The sequence below is a fragment of the Myxocyprinus asiaticus genome, chromosome 1 (assembly GCF_019703515.2).
Source record: "Myxocyprinus asiaticus isolate MX2 ecotype Aquarium Trade chromosome 1, UBuf_Myxa_2, whole genome shotgun sequence".
NCBI lineage: Eukaryota > Metazoa > Chordata > Actinopteri > Cypriniformes > Catostomidae > Myxocyprinus > Myxocyprinus asiaticus.
In genome coordinates, this window is record NC_059344.1 from 38,557,721 (window position 1) to 38,581,930 (window position 24,210).

Sequence of the window (24,210 nt, forward strand, 5' to 3'; positions counted from 1 at the left end):
TTGTCCTGTATTTCAGCGTCTCGCAATTAGCCCACGTATAGGTTTTTGTGGACTTAAAACAGCTGGCAAGTTTTTGCCTAAATTAAACCTAATGATATCGCATTACATTGCATTGCATAAAGTATGTCATATTGCATTGCTTGTGTGCATGTTCTGAGCCTTGTTGAACTGACCATGAGAAAAACTGTGGCACCTTTATTACAAAAAATAGTACAGGATAAGTTAATTAAGTCTGTGAAATCATAAAATAAAATGAAATAAATACAATTTTACAAGTTCAAGTAGAATCCTATTAGTATTGCAGATTTTTCAAATATCATACATTTATAATTTAAGGAGAGTATTTAAACAATAATAAAAAAGAAAAAAAAATTGAACGTTTAGTGACTTGAGACTCATCTCGGACTCATGACGAAAGACTTGAGACTTGGCTCGAACTCCAACTAAAAGACTTCAGACTTGACTCAAATTTCAGATAAAAGACTTGTGAACATCTCTGGTTCACACTAACTGAGGAGTACATACTATGCACAGTAAAAGTGGTAACCTTTGATTGCTGCCTTAAAGAGCTATTTCTACTTGTTGTATCCTAATGTAGTCATATTGATTCAGTCATAATAAATCATACTTTGAATAAAATCAGATAATTGAGATGTTACCACATGAAGCGCCTTTTTTATATAAGTAACCAGACAGAACATTATGTTTGTGTGTGAAAACATAATTGTATTTAAAACAAAAGGTAACAGTTTCTTCCACTATAGCACTGTTACATCTTTTGTTCTCAAGCAGTCAGTGTGTAACTGATAATGATTAGTCATGACAGTGTCAGATTGGTTAAGACCACATCTCTCTGCTTGGTTTGATTTTTGCAAACATTCCTACAAATGTGATGGTGACGTGCTCTTTTATATCTAAAGCACTTGATGTTTGACTTGGTTCAATGTAAATAGTTCTCCATGAGCTATCATCTGTCTCTGCCACACTGGAAACATAATCAGTCTTTAACAACCTTATCTGTCCCTGTCCTTCATAGCAAAGTCTGCTCACGCTTTCCACATACCAAAGTGGCCATATGTAGTTCAAATCAAATTAAACATTCATCCTCACAAGTTTATTTATGCTAATTATATAGTACTGTATGTAATCTTTTTGATTTTAGTGTGAGGGTCTCTTATATGTGAAAGTGTGTCTTCTTCTTTTTCCATTTTATGGCGTGTGGCACCAGCATTAAGGTGGATTACTGCCACCTACTATGTTGGAGTGTGGACCAGAGTTATCTAACCCTTTAACATCAATAATAATAATAAATAAATAAATATAACTATATTTCACTTAACACTAAATTCTTTTGATCAGCCCAGTTTCTTTCAAATAATGGAATAGACTCCCTAACCTGATGGTAAATAATTTTTTTAGACTCAGTTCTTCCACTGCAAGTTTCCTGATTTCCCTCTTTATTTTTTCTCATTCTCGAGAGTACTTTTGGCAGTAACAGATGACATGCTCCACTGATTCCTCTATTTGACAGTGCTCACATAGTCCTGAGGGATGTGTATTTATTAAGTGCAGTTTTTAAGTTATTAAGCCTGGGATGTCCTACCCTCAGCCTTGTTAAGATGTTCTCCTCTTTAGTGCTTCTTTTAGTTGTCCTCACTGTGCCCACCTCACGCTGTACTACATAAAGGTGTTGTCCTGTGTTCCCTGTATCCCAACTGTGCTGCCACTCTTTAATGATGTTTCTTTTGATTCATATTTACTGAGTGAAATGTCCATGATCTCCTCATGTTTCAGAGCCTGTTTTGCTAATGCATCCACAATTTCATTGCCCTTTATCACTCTTTGAGCTGGTATCCACATCAATGTTATCATAATCATATTTTTAAATCTGTACAGAGCTTCATATATCTCATTAACCATATCCTGTCTACAGTGAGATGTAAATGACTGCAATGACATTAATGCAGAACACGATTTTGTACAAAGAACAACTTTTTTCATTTGTAACTCTCCTACCAACTGTAATGCTACTGCAATTGCCATCATCTTGACTGTGTATATGGACAAAGTATCTGATGTTTTTCTTTTAACAGAAACTTGTAAGGCTGGAATACTAAAAGCAAAACCTGTGCTCCCTGTAGTACGATCCTTGGATCCATCAGTATGAACTGGAACAAATGTTTGATATAATGTTTGTAACTTATCTTTAACAAAGACTTTATGTACCTGCATTTCCTCCAGAATACAGAAATCAACTGACACCGAGGGAAACAGCCAGGGTGGTGTTACTGATAACTGTACTGTGGAAATATATCTTTTCTGATTTTATGTTATGTCTCTGGCTACTTTCTCACTGCTCCATGCAAAACACTCTCATTTGGCCCTTTCTCTCTCCCAACATGGGAGAAGTACCTTTGTTGTTGGATGTCGGTCTTCTGAATGTCCTTGAAGATTTACCCAGTAGTTCATCATTAACTGTTTGTGTCTAATATGCAGCGGCATTTCACACATCTCAACCTGAAGAGCGGACACAGGAGCCATTTTGAAACCACCACAACAAAGTCTCAGAGCTTGAGCTTGCAGTGCACTAACTTGAAAGTGTGTCTGCTTATATCTGAGTTTTTCTAAATTAGTGATCATAGCAGTCATTGGGCTTGTTCCAAAACCTAGTGGGCTTCCTCCGGAGGCAGCATTTTAAGGTATCATAGGTGCTCCCGACACAAAGGCTGTTACAAAAGTTCGGTATCTTAATTATGCTGCCTCTTAAAATATCTCGTTTTGATCCAAATCTAAGGTAGCATAGTATGTATCCTTCCCAGAGTTGGTGATCCCAGAATGCACCGTGATGAGATTGGTAGAAAAATAAATCCAAGATGATGGATGAAGTGAGAGAAATTTAGTTAATAAATATACTTATAATCCAATACTGAAAAGTATAGATAAATAACAGTTTAATATGATACAAAACCGACTATTTTAGCCAAAATGTGTTTGTGCTGTGCTTATTTATGCTTAATAGAGGATCGCGTCATTCCTCCTGCATCACCTGTATTGAAATCATTTACGAGTCAAGTGTCCCGTGCGCTGCACGTGAGGAGCGCTATTTAAATGACACGTGGAGTTGCCGAGCGTTCCAATTTGGTGACCATTCACTTGCATTGTATGGACCTACAGAGCTGAAATATTCTTAGAAAAATCGTCGTTTGTGTTCTGCAGAAGAAAGAAATTCATACACATCCAGGATGGCATGAGGGTGAGTAAATGATGAAAGAATTTTCATTTTGGGGTGAACTGTTCCTTCAATGTCAAATAGGCTGCTTACTTTCGCAGCATGTCCCCCCCCCCCCCCCCCCCCCCCTTATTACTCACTAGCATATTTCCTGGTTTGGCTGAGCTGCGAAAAGTCAAAATTTTTGCTGACTGATTTTGCTGACTGCATCTCAATCCAAAAAACAGTCAAAATGCACATGAGATAAAGTGCTTTACAGCAACCAGAGAAATGACCCAAATGTACTTCAGCTTAGTTATACTTACAAGAGAAATTACTGCATTCTGAAAATTCGTATATGCTTTGAGCCTATTGTGGAGATTTTAACAGCTTTTGGGATGACAGAGGGAACATGGGAGAGTTCACAAATGACCTTGACATTGAGCCAAACAAAGCAATTCCTCGAGTGTAAATCCAGTGTAAGACAGATGCTCACTGGGGAGGGAAAAGGCCCTTTATTTTACAGAAAATATTTTCAACTTGTTAGGTGTAGCATGAAAGAAAGTGTTGCATACAGTGGCATAGCTTGCCTTTGCGGTATGTGAGTGCAATCGAATGGTACAGGGTGCATTTGGTTGTATTTTATTGTGAGATTTCACTGGAAAGGAGAGCGGGAACATTATTGCTCTAGTTGAATAACCATCTCCTGTTACAGGGTCCGCCACTTACAAGAGGGATGGATAATACTTCATGTAATGAACTCTTAAAGTTTTTGAGCCAGTACACTCACTAAATAGAGCTGGAGTATGTGAACTTGATCAAATAAGTGGACTGGAGTATACACAAAAAATGTTAGGATTGACAAACAACATCCCAATTATGTTTTTTTTAAATTATGAATCAAAGTTGTTCATGACATTCTGTATTTATTTATTTAGCTAAAGCTAATTTATCATTGGATCATGTCACTAAAATATTGCTTGGCTATATATTTCAAATCCTTGTCTGCTTAGTTATGGGAATGCATACAATGAGTCATTTTTATGTGGCCTCTCAGCTCTATAAATAAATATATCTAATAATCTGTGGATATGAGGCTATCTAGATGCATTTGATTGTATCTCTTCATATCTCTCGTGTGAGTCAGTGTATTGTAAACAGACAGAGTGATAATGTTGAAATTTCTCTCTCTCTCTTCTTCCCTCTTTCCACCATACAGATCCAGTGATTATGGGACAACCTACAGCAAGCTCAACTTAATGCCTGGGACAACAATCATAGTCACAAACTTCTACATCTGTCCCACCAATAAGAAAAAGGTGAGAGCACCAATGACATCTCACTAGATCACAGATCTATTGTGCGATATCATTGGGGGGGGGATTCTCATGCCATTTTCTTTCATCGTGTCATGTGAAACATTTATGAAACACTTGCATTGAGATTTAGTTGGTGAATGTACTCAAACAACAAAACAAACACTTGCAACCAACATGTTGCTATTGCAAAGAATTGCAGACCCACTTCTTTCTGCAGTCATTTGAGTGCTATGATGTACAGGTATGTGCATAATTGTAACCTTTTTTTCAGAATAGGGCACTTGCTCATTATATAATATTAATTATGTTTACATCACGTATGTTAATGAATGGGTCTGTGAGTATGGTAATTAAATATCATGCACAGACACTGTGCAATTAACACTCAATTGAAAGTTATTGGCAGCGGTGCATATTTAAGCACAGATCAGGGATTAATATGACTATCAAAAATAGAACTTCAGAGCTCCATATGGTGCTGTTCACATTGTGATATTAGAATATATTCAGATACAGCTTATAAATATGTCGGGTGCGAGTGTGCGTTTGTGTGTGAGAACAGGCCTATAATTAAATGTGCGAAGTTTAAGGTCATGTGAATTCTTGATCCCCTCTTATGGAGATTGATGGTAATGATCACCCTTGAGCAACGATGACATGTTCAAGTGTGTCAAACTCGTCCTAATAAACACAGGGATCTCCAGCTCATTAGTAATCTCCTCACAACCCCTTAACATGAACACACAGAACTCACATCTGAATATGTGCTAGCAGCAGCCTATGATAGATGACTTACCAGAGACACATCAAAGCATATGTGTTGCTCTCAGCTCCAGTCACAATGCACAGTTTTAATAATTAACAGCAAAATAGCAGAGTTGTTTAAATTAATATGCAGTACATTTGAGGACAGGGCTTTGCTTTGATGTTTGTGGCTGCAAAGTAAAATGTACAAGAAGTAACTAATTGTTGACCTCAGGAGACACTAGGAGACAAATGCCAACAGCTGAATCTGGTACCCAAGTTAAACTCCTTTATCTTTGACAACCTTACCTGGATGGTCAACACAAAGAGTGTTTTGAACGATACAGTACAATGCATGTACTTTCTGCAGTGTCTGAGAAAAGTGGCTTCATTGAAACAGACACTTTCAAGCTTTTAGGGCACAACCCTCATTGATGGCATCTCTGTCTGGATCTGTTTGGAGAGCTGTCAACACATTTTAACACTGACTCACAGAAATGATAAAGGAACTGCTGAGCAGTCGTTAACATATTACTATAGTATGCTGTTCCTCATAATCACATCTCTTACACCACTCTGCTGGTCTTTACATTACCATGATACTGTTATCTTTAAACATGTGGTCTGTTCCTAAACCTAGTAGGCTGCTAATGGAGGAAACATTTTAAAGGAATCGTTCACCCCAAAATAACATTTTTATCATTTACTCACCCTCATGTCCTTTCTTTCTTGTGTGGAACACAAAAGGAGATGTTTTAATGAATACCCCGGTCCATCTTTCTTTACAATGGCAGTGAATAGTAGCCCCTTTGCCACATACAGTCCCGGTACTTTCCCTTAGTAACTTTCTAGATGAGAACTTTTAAGAAGAATGGCACACCCGAGGAGACTTTTTCCTCGTGCATTCGCACATACAAAATCAACCCCTGTGGTGACGTCATCTAGTGTCATCCATTTTTCTTCTCACATTGTTTGCATGAGCGATTCAATGGCAACAACAACATTAAAATAAATGTCTGTATCCGAAAACCTGAGCAGCTGACTTGCTGCCTAATCAGTTAATAGCTTAACCGACAGCGATTTTGAATTAATGGAATACTTAAGTAAACTTATCTCAGAACAGTCTGAAAAGCACTTTATTTTCATCCTGCCTCCGTATACAGCCTCTAAAGGCGGCATTATACAGGTTTCAACCATAGCCAACAACACCAATGTAGGACACCTGGATCGGAATTACACTTTTGTTAGGGCTGTTTTATACTAACTGTGTTCAGGCAGGGGCGGACTGGCCATAGGGAGAACCGGGACTTTTCCCACCGCAGCACACGCATTCATCAGCGTACAAGATGTTGAAAATGTGCTATAAACCTATTTATCAGCACAGAACTACTTAGTGTACAGAACAAGTGTACAGAACTACTGACTGACTGAATAACACCTTGATAGCAAGCAACACTTTCCACATGTAAACTAGATTTCATGATGGTTTAGTTTATAATAGAGAGTTCAGTTACCCACCTTTGATTAACATCTAATTAATTATATCAGTTGTCCCAGGAAAAAATCATTGTAGTAATCCAGAAATGACTTTATTTTTCTGCATAGTCACACAGTACAAACAGTACAGATGCCCTGAAAGCTCAAACCACATCTCCCGTTGAAGTCACACAACAGCACTACTTACCACACACACACACACACACACACACACACACACACACACACGCATGTTCGGTGCAGCTATCATTATGAGGACATAATGATTTTTGTACTGTACAAACTATAGATTCTATCCCCTAACCCTAAACGTACCCCTAAACCTAACCCTCATAAAAAATTTTCTGCATTTTTACATTTTCAAAAAAACATAATTTAGTATGTTTTTTAAGCGATTTGAATTATGGGGACACTAGAAATTTCCTCATAAACCACATTTATAGCATAATACCCTTGTAATTACTAGTTTGTAACCTAAAAAAAAGTCCTAGTAAACCACCTAAACCCGCCCACACGCATGCACACACACACACACAAACACACACACACACACACACACACACACACACACACACACACACACACACACATATGTAAAATGGGTGATTCTCTTTGGATACTTTGTTGGTTTTATGTTATTTTGGAACAATTCCATGGTGTATAGTGTCCTCTTTCACACGCTGTTTGTTAGACATCTACATTAGTTTTTTTTATTTAGTTAGGTTTTTTATAAGCCAAAGCAATGTGTCTACAAGATTGTTAGACAAAGAGAAAGTGTGTGATAGTGAATACTATGTTACAACCCATAGGTCATAATAGAACCACACAATGTCAATCAGTGTGCTGTTAGACAGGGTCCCAGCGCAGAGAAGCAGGATCAAACACCATTGATTCAAAACCAGAGTGTCTGGCCTCCTCATTTCTACAGCACCAAGCTCAACCAAGCGTGAATTAGAGAGCAAGAAACACAGAAAGAGAGAGAGAAGAGAGGGAAAGAGAAAAAGATACATAGAATAGCTGTTACAAATAAAGCTATCCTTGCCTCAGATATATCTGACCTCCATTAAATCACATTTCTAAGTCCCTCAACAAAGATGAGCAGTAATGTCTCTCAGTCTCTAATTAGAAATATTCAGCATTGAATTAAAAATGGTGTAGTTCAATGTTGGCTGCCTTCATTTTGTTAATAGCTTGGGCAAGTCAACAGAGTTTAAGCAAACAGTTTAATTCAAATGGCATAAATTTCACTTCCTTTGTCCTACGTTATCTCTTGGTGGAAATCCAGCAAGTAATTATTCAGGAAATAATGTGTAATTCATCCACACTAGAGATAAGAGGAAAGTTCATTAATGGGAAATGGCCTTCAAAATGAGAAAGCAAAATTAAGTTTGTACTTTTTCAGAAAGCATAAAAATTTTGTTGTACTTTAATGGTTTGTCTCAGATTTTACACTGTTTGTATGCTTATATTGTACACAATAGCAATGCCACAAGGCTGCAGTTAACTAGCTGTACAGTACTGTATAGTAATACATACAGTGTTTTCATTGTTCAGTCACTGTAGATAATATATTGTAAGATTATCTTTTTACTTAAAAATCTCAAAAACTGTGGTGTGTTCTATTAACTATGCTTATGGTGCTTGCAATGTATAAATAATTTCTCTCACATTCTCAGACAGTGACTTGTTATGTTGGAAAAACTTGTATTGCCTCAGCAGCTGTAATTAGAGCATGAGGCCTGAGATTAAAATCTCCTTGCTCATGCTCAGTGTTCTGAAACTGAGCTAAAACAGATATAAGAGACAGTGGATATCTCTGACATTTGGAAGTTTAATACATATATTGGAAAGTGAGTGAAGCAAACCAGTATTCACACCCTCCAGGTCCAGAAAGCAGAAAAGCTGCTTCCATAAGTGTGACTAGTTAGTGGAATGGTGTTGCTTTGGGTAAAAGTTCTCATAGAGGTTGAAAAGAGGGAAGACAGATAAAAGCCATGAGAAGTTCGCTTGTTTTTTGTAGCTGCTTTATCTTTATGAATTTAGCAGGGATTTGCTCACATTTCTCAGTCTCTGATGAATGATTTTATACGCCTTATTTGGATTTATCCAGACATGAAGTTTATAGACTAAGAGAATTTGCCTTAAATTGCTGTGTAAGCCTATGAGGTGATCAAACACCTTTTGCATGCCACTGTATGTGATATAGAGCAGAACAGTGCAGGACTCTCCTTGAAATTTATAGGGAGTTTGTTCTGGGGAGGTTACATGGAGTTGATCTTGATTTGATTGAAGATAAAATCAATTTGGTAACACTTTTTAATAAGGTTTTATATGTTAACGTTAATATCATAAACTAACAATGAACAATCATTTTCAACATTTAGTAATCTTTATATAATGCTTTAAATAATACAAATGTATTAGCCATGTTCAATTTAAGATTAATTAAGATTAATGAAGTCTGTAAAAGTATTGTCCATTGTTAGTTCATGTTAACTATTGCATTAACATGTTAACAAATACGATGTTATTGTAATTTAAGTATTATCATAAATTGTACACTATATAGTTATTTGAAAGACTTCTAAAATTGGAGAAAATTCTAGCATGTTGTAAAATAAATTGAAGCCTTGTGGCACCATTCATTGGTTGAGCATGTTTTGAATGTAACTCCCATTACATCCCATTCCATAGTTCAAACACACTTTCATTATGCTAACACTGAAGTATTATTGTTGTTTATGATGTTAAAATGTACTTAATTAACTAACACATGTTAGATCTATTACATTTCTGTGAACACTGGCAATTCTCCACAAACATCATCTAAAAACTGCAGGCAAACTGATACTGTAGAAAGGAGATTCTGCCAACAAAGTACCCCAGACAAATAAACACTCTTGTCATATTTAGTGCCTAGACATATTCAAGACTGCAGTGCTTTATGTATCTAATTTGTTCAACACCCTTAAAGGCTGAAAACAAAGATTTTTTTTGGCTCAGCTTTAAAGATTAAGGAGCCAATTAAGAAGCATTTTATACCCAATCGTTTAGCCGAGTATAAGTATTACAAATTGCTTCTTTGGTCACAGGCTTTTTAACTTGTAACAAGCTTTAAACTCCTTTTGTAATGTGTGCCCATATGCACGCACACATACTCACACGCACAGCACTAAAGCAAACACTTACATCCATAAACTTACACATTCAGACTTAGTCAACACTCAATGCTTGAAATTATAAAAGTGATTTATTGTCTTGTAACACTTCAGTAATCACACAGGATTAGCATCAGGACATCAGCAGACATTGGAATAAGTTTTTTCAATGCCACAATGACCCTGCTTATGCTACTGACCTTGCAGAGAGATCAATAGTACTAGTTAATGGCGCTGATTTATTTTCAGACACGGTTTGGCCTGTAATCTCTTATCATCATTGCCATTACATGGAATTTGTGACAGGTCAAATGGATTGGTCTAAACTGATTTATCATAACAGTTTAATGAAAGATAAAATTCAGTACCTTCTTTGTGTTGCAGTGATGATTAGAAGACTGTAACATAATCCACTGAATTCCACACATAATTAAAATTATTAACGCAATTTTTTCGTGCCTTCAACACAAAGTAGAAGTGTTTCCATTTGAGATTTTCCTCATTTTATTGAGGGAGTTTTCATGTCTTTTTTGTAGCTTGTGATTAGACTAGGCCTCAAACTCAGTGCTGCTTTGAGACAATTCCTATTGAACAAAATGCAATACAAATAAATCTGAACTGAACTTATTTAAATTTAATCAGCATGCTCCCACTAACCCACTTTTTGTCATTTTTTAATACTCACAAAGATTAAAGGCAGCCGCGTTTAGACATTCAAGGTTTAATTTTGTGGCACTGATTTGTGAAAAGGCTAGAAAGGCTGCACATGTGTGTGCAGACGAAATAATACACATACAATACAGACATGCAGAAGAGTTGTGATTGGATGCAGAGTCTATGGAACACTTTTGTGTGTTCTGCAAATGTTTGACCTGAACAAAGTAAGAGTCTGATTAGAATGTTTTTTGGTTTTTGTTTAAGTGTTACCATAAGTTAATGCTTTAGCTGTCCTTTATGCAGCATTTATTCCTCATTATTAATGCTAATTCATAAATATACTTTTGTTTAATCTATACATTATTTCATGTTTGTTCATAATGCATTAACTAATGTGAACATTTACTTCAACTTTAAAAATTAACCAAGGGTAATAAATGCTTTTAAAGCATTGTTCATTGTTAGTATTAACTATTATGTTAACTATTGCTAGCATATACAGCCTTATTGTAAAACGTTACCGTATAAAATAATTTTACCAATACCATTGCGTCTTGATACCACAGACCCTTTTGTTTAGGGTGGCCAGACGTCCCGTTTTTCCCAGGACAGTCCCGTATTCAAGCACTGTTTGTAGTGTCCCGACTTATTCTGAAAAAATCATGTTTTGTCCTCTATTTCCCCTCTCCTAAAATTTCTCTATCGCCTATGCAGCTTTCTCAGTTACGTGATTATATCTAATCAAAGGTAGCCAAGGATACGGCTTGTAAAACCAATAAAATCACACCGCGTTATTTGAAGTACATGATTGGATTAAACTATCCAATCACAATCCCCTATCAATAGACATCCAGTTAGTGAACTGATAGAAGAGTCAGTGTGAAAGAGCACACAGATGAAATTGCGGCTGGAAAATGTCAAGAAAGCGTGCATGTACATTTAATGAGGACCTTCAAAAAGAGTTTACATTTCTAAAAAAGAGTCACAGACAGAGCCTAGTAAAGTGAGGTGTGAGATTTGTGGAGCTCGCTTTTCCATCGTCCATGGAGGCTGCACTGACATCGCGCTGCATGTTCATACAAAAAAGCATGTGGATGCTGTTAAAATTAAGTGTGCCACACCAAGTGTTAGCGATTTTTTGTGAAGCAAAGTTCAGAATCTGACAAGGTGCAAGCAAGTGAAGGACTTTTTGCTTATCATTCTGTTGTGCTCGGCCATAGCTTTGCACATTCATGACCTTAGAAAAGTCTTGCATGCCAGGCTGCAGGAATCATTCATACCCTCTGACATTAAAAAGCAGTTGGATGCCCTGGTTGGAGCTAATGACATGCGAGCAGATGATTTCTTTTGTGCAGTGAGAAGCTTTTATTCAGCATCAGTGGGTTACCTCCAATGAGTTAGCCGCTCATTGGAGAACACAGAAAAACTTGAAAGACATCCCAGAGTGGAAAGACATTCAGAGCAGCCTCGAACACTTCTACTCCAGAATCCCCACTCTCAGTTTGATTGACGAAACCACCATTGTCAACCATTGTCACTCGTCGCAACTCTGAGTGGAACATGAACAAGATGGCAGTGTCTGAGAGTTGGACAGACGTTTTTCGTGAGCTGGAGTCTTAGCCAAGGTTGTGGAGTTTGTTTTATGCCTGCCTGCCTGTGTTCTCATTAGTGAATGCAGCATGGACACCGAATAAATCTCGACTCAGTATAACAGTCATGAAGACAATGCTTTTCGTACGTCTTAATTTTGGACTGGACTGCACTGCATTTTACGATAAACTCTTGAAAGACAAGCGCACACTGAATAAAATTGCTGCCAACAAAAAGTACAAGGTGATAACAGTTACAGATGCGAATGCACCCACTACTTCGCATTGATCTGCGCCTATAGGGAAGGATACATCAATTTCATTTTTGCTGGGAGGGGGCTGTCCCATTTTCTACAAGCAGGAATCTGGTCACCCTACCTTGTTACATAGTTTCGTGCATCCTATCAGATTTAGTGTCCTGACATACACATTCCTCATGTCATGTTTAATTCATTATTCCTCATTTTGCCACTTCATTGCACATTGGTGAGACAAGAAGCAGCCGTACGCCATTGAAGGGCTCTGGTAGTGTTTTAGCATAATGATGCATGTTATAATGTGTAGAGAATGCAGTGGTTCTCAATTTTTTTGGGTCACGCCCCCCTTTGAAACAAGAAAAACTCCCCCCAGTGCTGAAAATGTAACAAGTATCACGTGGCGTTTCAGTAGCGGTCAGGACCTTTGGACAATAATTAACACCTGATTTATGATACTGATAAACTTGAATAAAAACGGACCTTTCCGCCATCATTTACTCACCCTCATCATTCAAAATAAGCATTAATTTTTTCATCCATGAAACACAAGATTGAGGGATGAGAGGATTGTGCTTGTGGCTGTCCAAGCTCCGAAAGCACATATCAAAGCACCTTAAAGTCGTCCATAACACTCGTGCCTTAGATCTCAATTCTTCTGAAGTCATATAGTGTGCTGTGTGAGGAAAAGGCCGAAATTTAAGAGTTAATTCACCTCATCACTCATCTGAAACTGGCGCGCATGCAAGAATAACCTTGTTTACATGAGCGCATCTGACATCAACACTCTGGGCTGTCAAGAGCTGCGCATGCAGGATGCGCTGCAGTGCTAGGCAAAAGTTTAAAGGCAGAGGAAAATAAATTGCGCATATTGGTTCTTATGTGTGTTTTCACTATTTTTGTTGAATGTTTGAAAGTGAACAATATTTGAGGATGGGTCAGTCTTCCGCGCCCCCCTTGCAATACCTCCATGCCCCCCCATGAGGCACGCCCCACACTTTGAGAACCTCTGAGTTAATGCAAGCCAAAGGTATCCCTTTTTATTTTCCATCTGTATCTTTATTAAAGGTGTGAAGTTCAGAATTTTCATTTATAAAGATTTGATCTGATGATTCATATTATTGAAGAAAAGACAGGACATTTTCATGACACTGTAGCTATTTATTTTGTATTTATTTTGGTTTAGCCTGGTAGTCCCACATCACACTGTCAGATCAATACAGCAGTCAGTTTTTTGACAGGTTGTTTCTTGATGGAAGATCTGACCCTTGCTATATTTCAGTTATACAATAAATGTAACAATACACACTTAAAAAATCCACTGGATTTGGGATACCATCATGAAACCTTTTGGATACTCTTTTCAACATACAGTACTGTGCAAAAGTTTTAGGCACTTGTGAAACATGTTGCATAGTGAGGATGTCTTCAAAAATAATGACATAAATAGTTTTCATTTATCACTTAATGTCATACAAAGTCCAGTAAACATAAAAAAGCTAAATCAATATTTGGTGTGGCCACCTTTGCTTTAAAACAGCCCCAATACTCCTAGGTACACCTGGACACAGTTTTTCTTGGTTGTTGGCAGATAGGATGTACCAAGCTTCTTGGAGAATTCACCACATTTCTTCTATCTATTTAGGCTGTCTCAATTGCTTCTGTCTCTTCATTTAATCCCAGACTGACTTGATGATCAGTGGGGGGCTCTGTGGGGGCAATGCCAGCTCTTGCAGAGTGCCCTGTTCTTCTTTTCTATTTGCAAAAGTAATGTTTGGGGGTCTAAAATGTATTTTTCCTATTGACACACTAAAGCTGAAGATATAAGAACCATCTTAAGACAAATGTTTTTGTGAAACATCTTAAGTGCCTAAAAGTTTTGCACAGTACTGCACTATGATTTGAATTTTGCATGCTATATTGGATAGATACTGTGTATGCGAATTGAGATTCAGGAACAGTTTTACAATTGATTGTTTCTGGGACTCTGAGATAGCTAGATTGTCTGTGACTGCCCTCATTTGAAGGAAAGTTGAAATAGTTTAATCACACCTGGATGGTGACCAAAGTGTTTGGGGATAAATTGATTGAAGCTGAAAAGAGGTGATGGAGCTTGGAGATAAATTTATGATGACGTGATGTTTCTTTGAGGGCTTGCAGATGGATTGATCTTGCCTGCCCACAGCTGATATTGAATTTTGGCTGCAGGGTCTGAATTTGTGGCTTTGCACAACTGCCTTCACTTGCAAAAGGAAGATGGGCAATGAGAAACATCTAAATCACTCTGCAAATAGAAAAGCACAAGCACTAGCAAAGACACACACACACAAACATATCTGAATTTCATATACTGTACATTAGAATTCATGTGAGTGGATTTGCTTTGCAATACCAGGGTTTTTGTTTATCATAAATGAGCCAAGAGCCAAGATTTTAGAGAAATATTACACAAATACTGACAAATTCACTGGACTGCATGCAATTTCTGCATAGTCAACAAATAGATAATTTCATATTTAAAATTTCAAGACATGCCTTGATACTGAGGAGGATTCTCCTGGCCGTTTGTTAGTGACTATCTGAGCAGTCGCTGTGTGATGTTCACTCTCATTTCCTGTGACAGATGGTTTAGTGCTTGTGTGCTTTAAGGTCACGCTCAGTCATATGACAGTCTGTGGTTATGCTGTGGTGTTATTTGCTGGCATTTACCCATTGAATTATGTATGGCATTCATGTTTGTGTTTTGTTCTTAACTTGTTTTCACAAACCCTTGTTATTACATATTGCCAGGCTGATGTTTGTAAATGTATGGATTATTTGGAGGAGTCTAACTGTGTACATACTAAGAGACTCGTCATTCTCTCTTTTACTATGTGTTGTCAATTTATTTTATTTTTTTTTTTTTTTTTTTACAGATGATGAATCAGCAGACAAAGATTAAGAGGGTCTATCAACTCACAATGTCTTCTCAAACATTTATCAGAAAGCTTGCATTTGAGGAAGAGAGAGGGAGGGTGAGAGAGATAGAGCCAATGGAGGAATAGCAGTTTAAGGAGTTGTGTCAAGTTAAAAATAGTTGTTGTAAAAATCATGTCACAAAAAAAAAAAAAAAAAAAAAAAAAAAAAGGCATTTCAAGACCCTTGCAATGTGCTCCATAGAAGAAGCCTTTATTTTGTCACACATTATACAGTTGCATATATACAGTGAAAAAAAATGTTTCCGCGTATCCCAGCTAAGCTGGGGTCAGAGCGCAGGGTCAGCCATGATACGGCGTCCCTGGAGCAGATAGGGTCAAGGGCCTTGCTCAAGGGCCCAACAGTGAAATCTTGGCAGTGCTGGGGCGACTTTCTGGTCAGTAACCCAGAGCCTTAACCGCTGAGCCACCACTGCCCTTACAGTGAAAGTAATAGACCTTATTCAAAGTAATGCTATTTGATTTTTGATGGGAATGAAAACAAGTCTGTGAGTGATGGACCTACAGTCTCTTCAAAGGTTTGCACTGTATAAAGCTATTTCCATGACACGTTTTTTTCTGGAGTTTTGTCTACTAAAGACTTTTTTAATAAAGATTTGTCAGTGGAACGATCCAAAACACTTTAAACAACAGTACAACCCATTGAATAGACAGTTAGTCTATCATTCACAGCCTTGTTTTTTTTTTGTTTTTTTTTTTGTTTTTTTTGTTTTTTTCAAAAATTAAAGAAAGGAAGTACATGTCCTGTGTACATGCCATTTCCAGTGTTAAGGGCTCTTGTTAAGGGCTCATTCTTGCCCCAGAATGAATGTGACCGTGAACTCTATTGATGCAAAATATATTAATAGTAATTTCTTTCATTTATCAATTGCTGTCTGATGAAATGGACCACAAGTTTCCAACGAAAATGGCACTATAACCAGTCACAAAATAAAAAATCAGGCCTCTTTTTGACCAACCCATTCTCACTCCCAAGGAGTCAAATACTCTTGCTTGTTTAAAAGCATTGCGCGTCACTATGTAGATGCTAAAAGCATGCCCTCGCATCTGTCTTGCGAGTTGCAATGCAGCTGGCAAGCACGTTATCTTCTCTCAAAAGAGAAACCTTTGCCATCAATAGACTGTGCATCTATTTTATCATCCTGAAATTATATGTTGGGATACAATTTTGTCATCATGACATGATATTTTGTGGTATGATTTTATGTATATTTTATGTAATTTAGCCAAAATTATTGTGACTGTAAATTTATCTGATTGTTACGTGTCTCATATTGTCGCAAATTGGTAGGTTTAGGGGTTGGGTTAGGAGATCTAAAATGTTGATATCATAGTGTTACTACACTAATATATTTATAAGTATAATAAAACATACTGTGGTTTAACATGCATGGTGACAAGATCTGAAGATTGATCCCTTCCATAGGAGACTGCACAGAATTTACCTGCCGGGCATCTATATAGTGAAGTTCAGGGCTCATGCACATGCTTGTTATTTGACAGGAGTGAGAATGGGTTGTTTTTAAACATTTGCGTATACTTATTACTGAATTTCGATCTCTGTTAGTATAGCTACAATAAAAGAGAGGTGTGGTGATGGAAGTCTGTTGCTTGCTTGCTTTTTTGGTAACTTAAACTGCATGGTGAAGAAACTTGGATCTGTAATCCATTTTAAGTATTACTTCTGGTAATCTGGTGTCCATTCTGCTAGTTTTCCTATTTTGTGGTGATATAGCTGCTGGATTGAACTTCCAGCTGTGACTAAAGGTGACAGAGTTGATGAATTTGAGTGTCCTTTCATGTCCTGCTCCACAGGTTCACCAACACAATGATTATTCCTCCCCTTTCTTCTCTTGCTCTTGGATTTTCTTTATTTTTTCTCCTCTTCACACCAGGAAGGTTTTATTGTATGTTATTTAAGTTCCAGTACATACAGTTTGTTACAGAATCACACAAGCAGTGCTCCAGCACTGTACTACTACAATAGACTTTGTAGCGTGTCTATTAATTTAACAAGCATTATACTCTGTGTGTGTGTGTGTGTGTGTGTGTGTGTGTGTGTGTGTGTGTGTGTGTTAGGGCTGCAACTAATGATTATTTTGATAATTGATTAATCTAACGATTATTAGAACGATTATTCGATTCGGTGATTATTGCAACGATTAATCATTAGCTCTTAACCGATTATACAGCTTGTTCCCCGACTTAAAAGGTTGTATTAAACGTGCTTACTAACAATAACGAGGACAAATCATCTTTATTACAAATTACCTCTATATTACATTTACTGAACTAAAGGGAAAAAATACTTTTTATTTAGTTTAATTCAGTAAAGAAATTAACTGCAAAAAAATCCTAATGTTATCAAGTGTTTTTGTCTTGTTTTCCTTTTAAAATGGTCTAAAAATCCTTAAAACAAGATACATTTACTTGAGAAGCAACATATAAGATATTTAGACTTGCTTTAAAAGAATGGACTTATCTTAAATATAAGTGTATTTTGTATATAAGTGTATTTTTTCACTTGGTTATACTTCTGCAAGTGCAGTAAAGACAAAATATACTTATATTCAAGATCTATTCTCTAAAAGCAAGTCTAAATATCTTATATGCTGCTACTCAGGTGAATGCATCATTTTTTAAAGGATTTTAAAGGATTTTTAGATATTTTAAAATATTTGTGTTTTTAATATTATATTCAACATTCTCAGATAACAATTTTTTCTTCTACAGTATAGCTGCTAAAGAAAATGTACATCGTATAATGGGGCAAAGACTACCTCTCTCACCTTTCTGTTCACTTCAATCCATCTTTAACTCACAAAAAAACAAAACTCTTTTTTATTAATAAAGCTGTGTATTGCCAATTTTCTTCACGATAAGAAATGCACAGTGACACATATATTATGATTCAATAAGTCGCGAGCCATCACGTTATAATCTAGCTGCAGCAAGCGCGCCTGAGGAACGAGCGTCCCCGCGACAGAGTGTGCATCACCCGGGTGCAGTTTCAATCTCTCTCCCCTTAGATTGGGACATTCACGCAACTCATAGAAGAGGCACTGGCCGCACAGAAAATGCCAATTTCGGAGTTTGTAGTTATTTACATGGCCTGCTTCTGTATTATTTGAACTTTAATAAAGCTAGAACGCATTAAATAGAACTGCATTTAAGATGTAATGCCGGGGTGTTTCTTTTAAAGAGCTCCGGCTCCGCTTATTCCACAATGAGAGTGCTTCTGTATTTACTTATTTGGTATTTTTGTATAATTCCCTCATACTTTGTAATCTACATCACCTGAAGCTGTTTGGAAAGTTTAGAGTGCATCTGGTCTGTGAGCTGTGTAATTCTTCCTCTTGTCAGTCAGGCGCGAACTGCAGTGCTGCTCTCGCGTGTCATCATTAGAGTTTAATGTGATCTCATGTTACGTTAAATGAGATCAAACGACTATTCGACAACGAAAATTTTTGTTGACAATTTTTTTGTTGTTGATGTTGTCGATAACGTCGACTAATCATTTGAGCCTTAGTGTGTGTGTGTGTGTGTGTGTTTGTGTTTAAGTAAATCACATGCCACTACTGCTCCTAATTGGGTTTACACACACATGTTTGAATAGAGGTACAGAACAAACAGACACAGTTGGAAACTCGTCCTCTATGTCTCGCTCTTATACACACACTGGCACAAATGCAGTGGAAGCATTTGTCATTTGTGTAGCTTCCTGTTGCTCTTTCCCATTACTGTGTCTGCTAACCCAGCATGCACCTCTTTTGTGAACATCTGAGGAATTTTAATGTGTTTCTTTAAACTCTCTCTCTCTGGTTACACATTTACAATCACTTTAAACCAACACGGTCTCATTTTTTACCATTAAACTGCAGACTAGAAAGCTGATTGTCAGAAATTAGATGGGGACAGAAGAGCTGAAGTATGCTAATGATGGTGTGTGTGTGGGGGTGGGGGGGCTGGTTTGTGTGGTTTACGAGGACATTTTTTTAGGTTACAAATTTGTAATTACAAGGGTAATATGCTTTAAATGTGGTTTATGAGGACATTTCTAGTGTCCCCATAATTCAAATCGCTTAAAAAACATACTAAATGATGTTTTATTGAAAATGTAAAAACGCAGAAAGTTTTTTGTGAAGATTAGGTTTAGGGGTAGGGTTAGGGTTAGAGGATAGAATCTATAGTTTGTACAGTATAAAAATCATTATGTCTATGGAGAGTCCTCATAAGGATAGCCACACCAACTTGTGTGTGTGTGTGTGTGTGTGTGTGTGTGTGCGTGTGTGTGCGTGCGTGTGTGTGTGCGTGTGTGTGTGCGTGTGTGTGTGTGTGTTTGTGTGTGTGTGTGAGTGAGTCAATGCTGTAGAGTAGAAAACCAAGGAAAAGACACAATTCTCCACAGGAAAAGACATCTTTTTTCCTTTCAGAATAATGAAGAATATCAGAAAGACTTTAATTAACTTATGTTTGTTCAACTGTTTGTTTAATGCAATTATGTGCTTCTCACTTGTGAAAAGTACAACCTCACTGAAAGCCTATACATGTGCATAAACATATGTGTGTGTGTGTGTGTGTGTGTGTGTGTGTGTGTGTGTGTGTAGCGAAAAACTACTCATGTAGAAGTAAAAGTAATAATGTTAATAATTACTTGAGTAAGAAAGTATCCAATTAAAAGAATACTCAAGTAGCAAGTTACTAGGTACCTCCAGTCTGATTATTATTATTAATAATAAACATTATGAATATTATTAATAAACAAAATGTAAACAATGGCTCAATTACAGTATATTATTATGCATAATATACTGTATATTCTGAATTATGTACCGAAGCAAGATCATGCATTATGAACACTGTCTCTATTACACAACTTCTTAAAATCCTGCATGAATTCTTAGTTCAATATATTCTGTGACTTACAGAGTGTACAGTGACAAAATAATTTAGATCATTAGTTTTGTACACAGAAAAGTTAGATTGGACCCTAACTCTGTTTAGAAATGCGTTTAGGCATATGTTAGTTCAGAGCTTGTTTTTTATTGTTCTTAAAAAAAATGCACCAAACCTGTCAAACAAACACACAATTGCTGTGTATGCATAGAGTTGTTGCTCTCACTGCATTATTAATCACGATCAGCAGAGCAAAAGGCATTTACACACAGGTACATTAATGCTGACCTTCACATGGATTTACACTGATTATTATGCATATTATGTCAGCACTGATATAGAGCGCAACAATTGGGTTCTGGAAGTAAAAATCCCATTCATTTTTTCCATAGACTAATTGATTTTTACAGATAACTTATAAACATTTAAAGACAGAGTGAGCTACAAGACTGTTAATCGATGGGATATACCAACACATTCTCATGGCGGAATTGTCAGGATTCGTATGTCTTTTCTAAATTTAGCTAATTTGTATGATATCGTGTGACTGCACTCGTTTGTATTCCTACGACTTTCACTACAGCCAATGACACCGCTGGACATCGTTTCCATCTAATACGCGACATTTGCTTGCTTCTGTCACACACAACAGCTTCCTATCATGTTTACACACTGATTGGTTAAGTTTAGATAAGGGGTTTGGGTTAGGGCATAACATTAATAAGTATGTCCTTAACGCCTCGTGCGTGGAACCCGCACTTACTTCTGCATTAGACATCTGGGAATTAACACGTGATGAAGTCGTACGAGTTTACGCAAACAACATCATGCGAGACCATACGAAGTAGCCAACTCGTAAATTATGTACGACTTTTCATGAGACGGGTTGGATATACTTCTGTTGAAGCCATCAGTCTGCATTATTTGAACTTCATTGTTTAAAAATCATGTTTAATAGTGGAATTCCCTGAACAACTACATTGCCCATGGTCCAGCAGAGAAAGATCCACCAGTCAGAGAACTACGGTCAAGAAAGCCTGCCATACAAGCCCGAAAGTGACAGCCCTCTTCCATGACACACTGTAAATGATGCAAAGGAATCAGTCTCCCTACACCCTCAAACTACATGTATATTTGTATATATCGAAATATTTTGCAATAAATGTAAACTATATTTTTTCTATAGTTATAATCACCAAACTAAAATAAATACATGTACTGTATATACTTTTATAATTTCATATTCGATTATGTCATTCGCAATGCTTCATGGGGTTGTAGTTCATGCCCTCGTGAAAGACGTTAAGTACACTGGCTTGTACCTTTGTCTTTTCATCTGTTTTTCAAATAATATTTTGCTTAAAAAAAGTTTGTAATGTTGGGATTCACCACGGAGCTACTTGGTTTGGTTCATGGCTTAGAACTCTTTTATGAATGATTTTATGAAAAGTCTATGGAAGAAATGAATAAGGAAAATACTTCTGGAACCCAGACGACTGAAAAAGTGCGTGGGCACTGTTGCACTTTATAAGAAAATGTATATTTAAAAATATACTATTGAGGCCGTAGTTACAAAATCATCCTGAAACTGATCATCCCCATAGCAAACAAGCTTGTGTTATCATTATCACCACATCTTACCGCAACATGTTTTCTTAAGATGGATCTGCAATTTTGTATGCTTTTTTTGGTGTACAGTGAAGGCATCACATAAGGTAACTATTCTTTTTCACTGTGTCGAGTGAAGAAAGTGTTTGTTTGGAATGCCTGCAGCTGCTGCCTTGCTGGACTTGAGTGATAAATTGTAGCTGGAAAGTTCCAGTGACATAAAAGTCCCATTCAAAAATCTCTCAAATTCAGGGATGTGCACATACTTTTTGAGGGGCAAAATGGTTCAATCGTTTCAGTCACTTAAAATTTGTGTGTATTGGGGGGGGGGGGGGGGGGTTGTTGTTCTCCATCGGATTGTCTGGGTGCGTGTGCACGACCTTAGGTTTGGTTCATAATAAAAAAAGAATTTATCTATTCTGTTATCTATACAGGCAGAAAGTCTGATGTTTAAACCAAGCAAGCTCACAGAATTAAAAACGTAATGCCATGCAACATGTTTAGGACAAAAAATGCTCATGAGTAAAGTATCGCTTACCTTTCAAGAGTGTTCTCCAAATATTTCACAATATGCATAATAAACTATATCGTAATTGGGTAAGAAAAGAACAACAATTAACTTACATATTTTGCTTATATAGACGTATTATAAACAATGAGATAGAAATAAACTAAACTTTTTTCATTTAAAGTGTGTTTGTTTTCTCAGTCACACACCCTGCATCTGTTTGCGAGTGTGTGCATGAAATCTGAGACAGACTCTGTAACACATTGGGTAGTATTACAGTTATTAAAATTAATTATTAAATTTCGTAATCAATGCATCAAAGTTTCAGCATAATGTTGATGCATTTTTACAGTTGAAGTCAGAAGTTCACATATACCTTAGCCAAATACATTTAAACTCAGTTTTTCACAATTCCTGACATTTAATCGTAGAAAACATCCCGGTTACTTTCGTAACCTCCATTCCCTGATGGAGGGAACGAGACGTTGTGTCGATGTAGTGACACTAGGGGTCACTCTTGGGAGCCCCAAACACTTCTGCTTTTTGAAAAAAGGCCAATGGGAATTGGCGAGTGGAATTTGCATGCCACTCCCCCAGACATACGGGTATAAAAGGAGCTGGTATGCAACCATTAATTCAGGTTTTGTGCTGAGGAGCAGAGACAAGGTCCCGGCCATTTCAGCGGGTAGTTCAGTGCTGTGGCAAGAGGGACAAAATGTCTCGTTCCCTCCATCAGGGAACGGAGGTTACGAAAGTAACCAGGACGTTCCCTATCTGTCACTCACTCAACATTGTGTCGATGTAGTGACACTAGGGGTCCCTATACAAAATGCCACAGCTAGCTGAACTGTGTTACGTGGACTGGCGGTGGAAGATGGGCAGACCGCTGTGTGCCTCGTAGCCAGCGCACCAGGCTGTCACGTAACCTCCCCCACACTCTTATGAGTGTCGAACGGTCCTTTGGGAACAAGTTGACTGCCCAAAAAATAGGGACAGGCTAGCCCAGCCGTGGCCTCTTTCCCTCTTTTTTTCTCCCCAAAAAGAGTGGAATTTGTTAACCGACTGGGGGCCTTAAATGTCTACGTAGGGGGGTGTCACTCACAAGGGGAAGACACCACGGAGACCAAACCCTGCCCAGAGAAAAATGGGGGGGGGGGGGGGGATTTTGAGTGGATATACGTCACATGGTCTTACTGAGTCTTGTCGGAAGTATGTCATGTGGAGATGTCCCATGGTAGGTCCTACCTGAGGGGGGAGGAGTTTCTACAAATATGGTGACCGGGGGCAGAGGGGCCTCTGCCCAAGGAAGACGCGCCACATCACCCCGTCACCTATGGGGAACCACCACATGTGAAGCACCTACCTCAGTACAGGGCCTAATTAGCACACATACTGGGCCAGCAGCGAGTTTCTCCGCAAACTTATCTACCACTAAGGCTAAGGAGGAAAGTCATCCAGGGATCACAACTTGTGAACACGACTGGGAGTCAAAAGCGCACGTCTTCACCTCATGGGAGGGGAAAGGCGCTATGCACAAGCGGTACACCCAGCCAGCTGTCCGGAAACATACCTGTTCGGACCTGACAACACGGGATGAAACCAGCTCAACCCGGAGATTATAGAACTTCGCAAAGGTATTGGGTGTTGCCCAGCCCGCTGCTCTGCAGATGTCTGTCAAAGAGGCGCCACTGGTCAGGGCCCAGGAGGCCGCTACACTCCTATCAGAGTGGGCTCGTAACCCCATGGGGGGCGGCACGTCCTGGACATGATATGCCATCACGATGGCGTCAACGACTC

At 37.8% G+C, this 24,210-nt stretch overlaps 1 protein-coding gene across 3 annotated transcripts in view; it reads left to right on the plus strand.

Moving 5' to 3' along the window:
- LOC127444578 (VPS10 domain-containing receptor SorCS2-like) overlaps nucleotides 1-24,210 on the plus strand; it is a 321,561-nt gene that overhangs the window by 160,136 nt on the left and 137,215 nt on the right. For all 3 annotated transcript variants that reach the window (XM_051704034.1, XM_051704041.1, XM_051704048.1), the window contains exon 3: nucleotides 4,428-4,527. In XM_051704034.1, coding sequence (XP_051559994.1) covers nucleotides 4,428-4,527 — 100 coding nt within the window. The remainder of the gene's footprint in view (nucleotides 1-4,427; nucleotides 4,528-24,210) is intronic.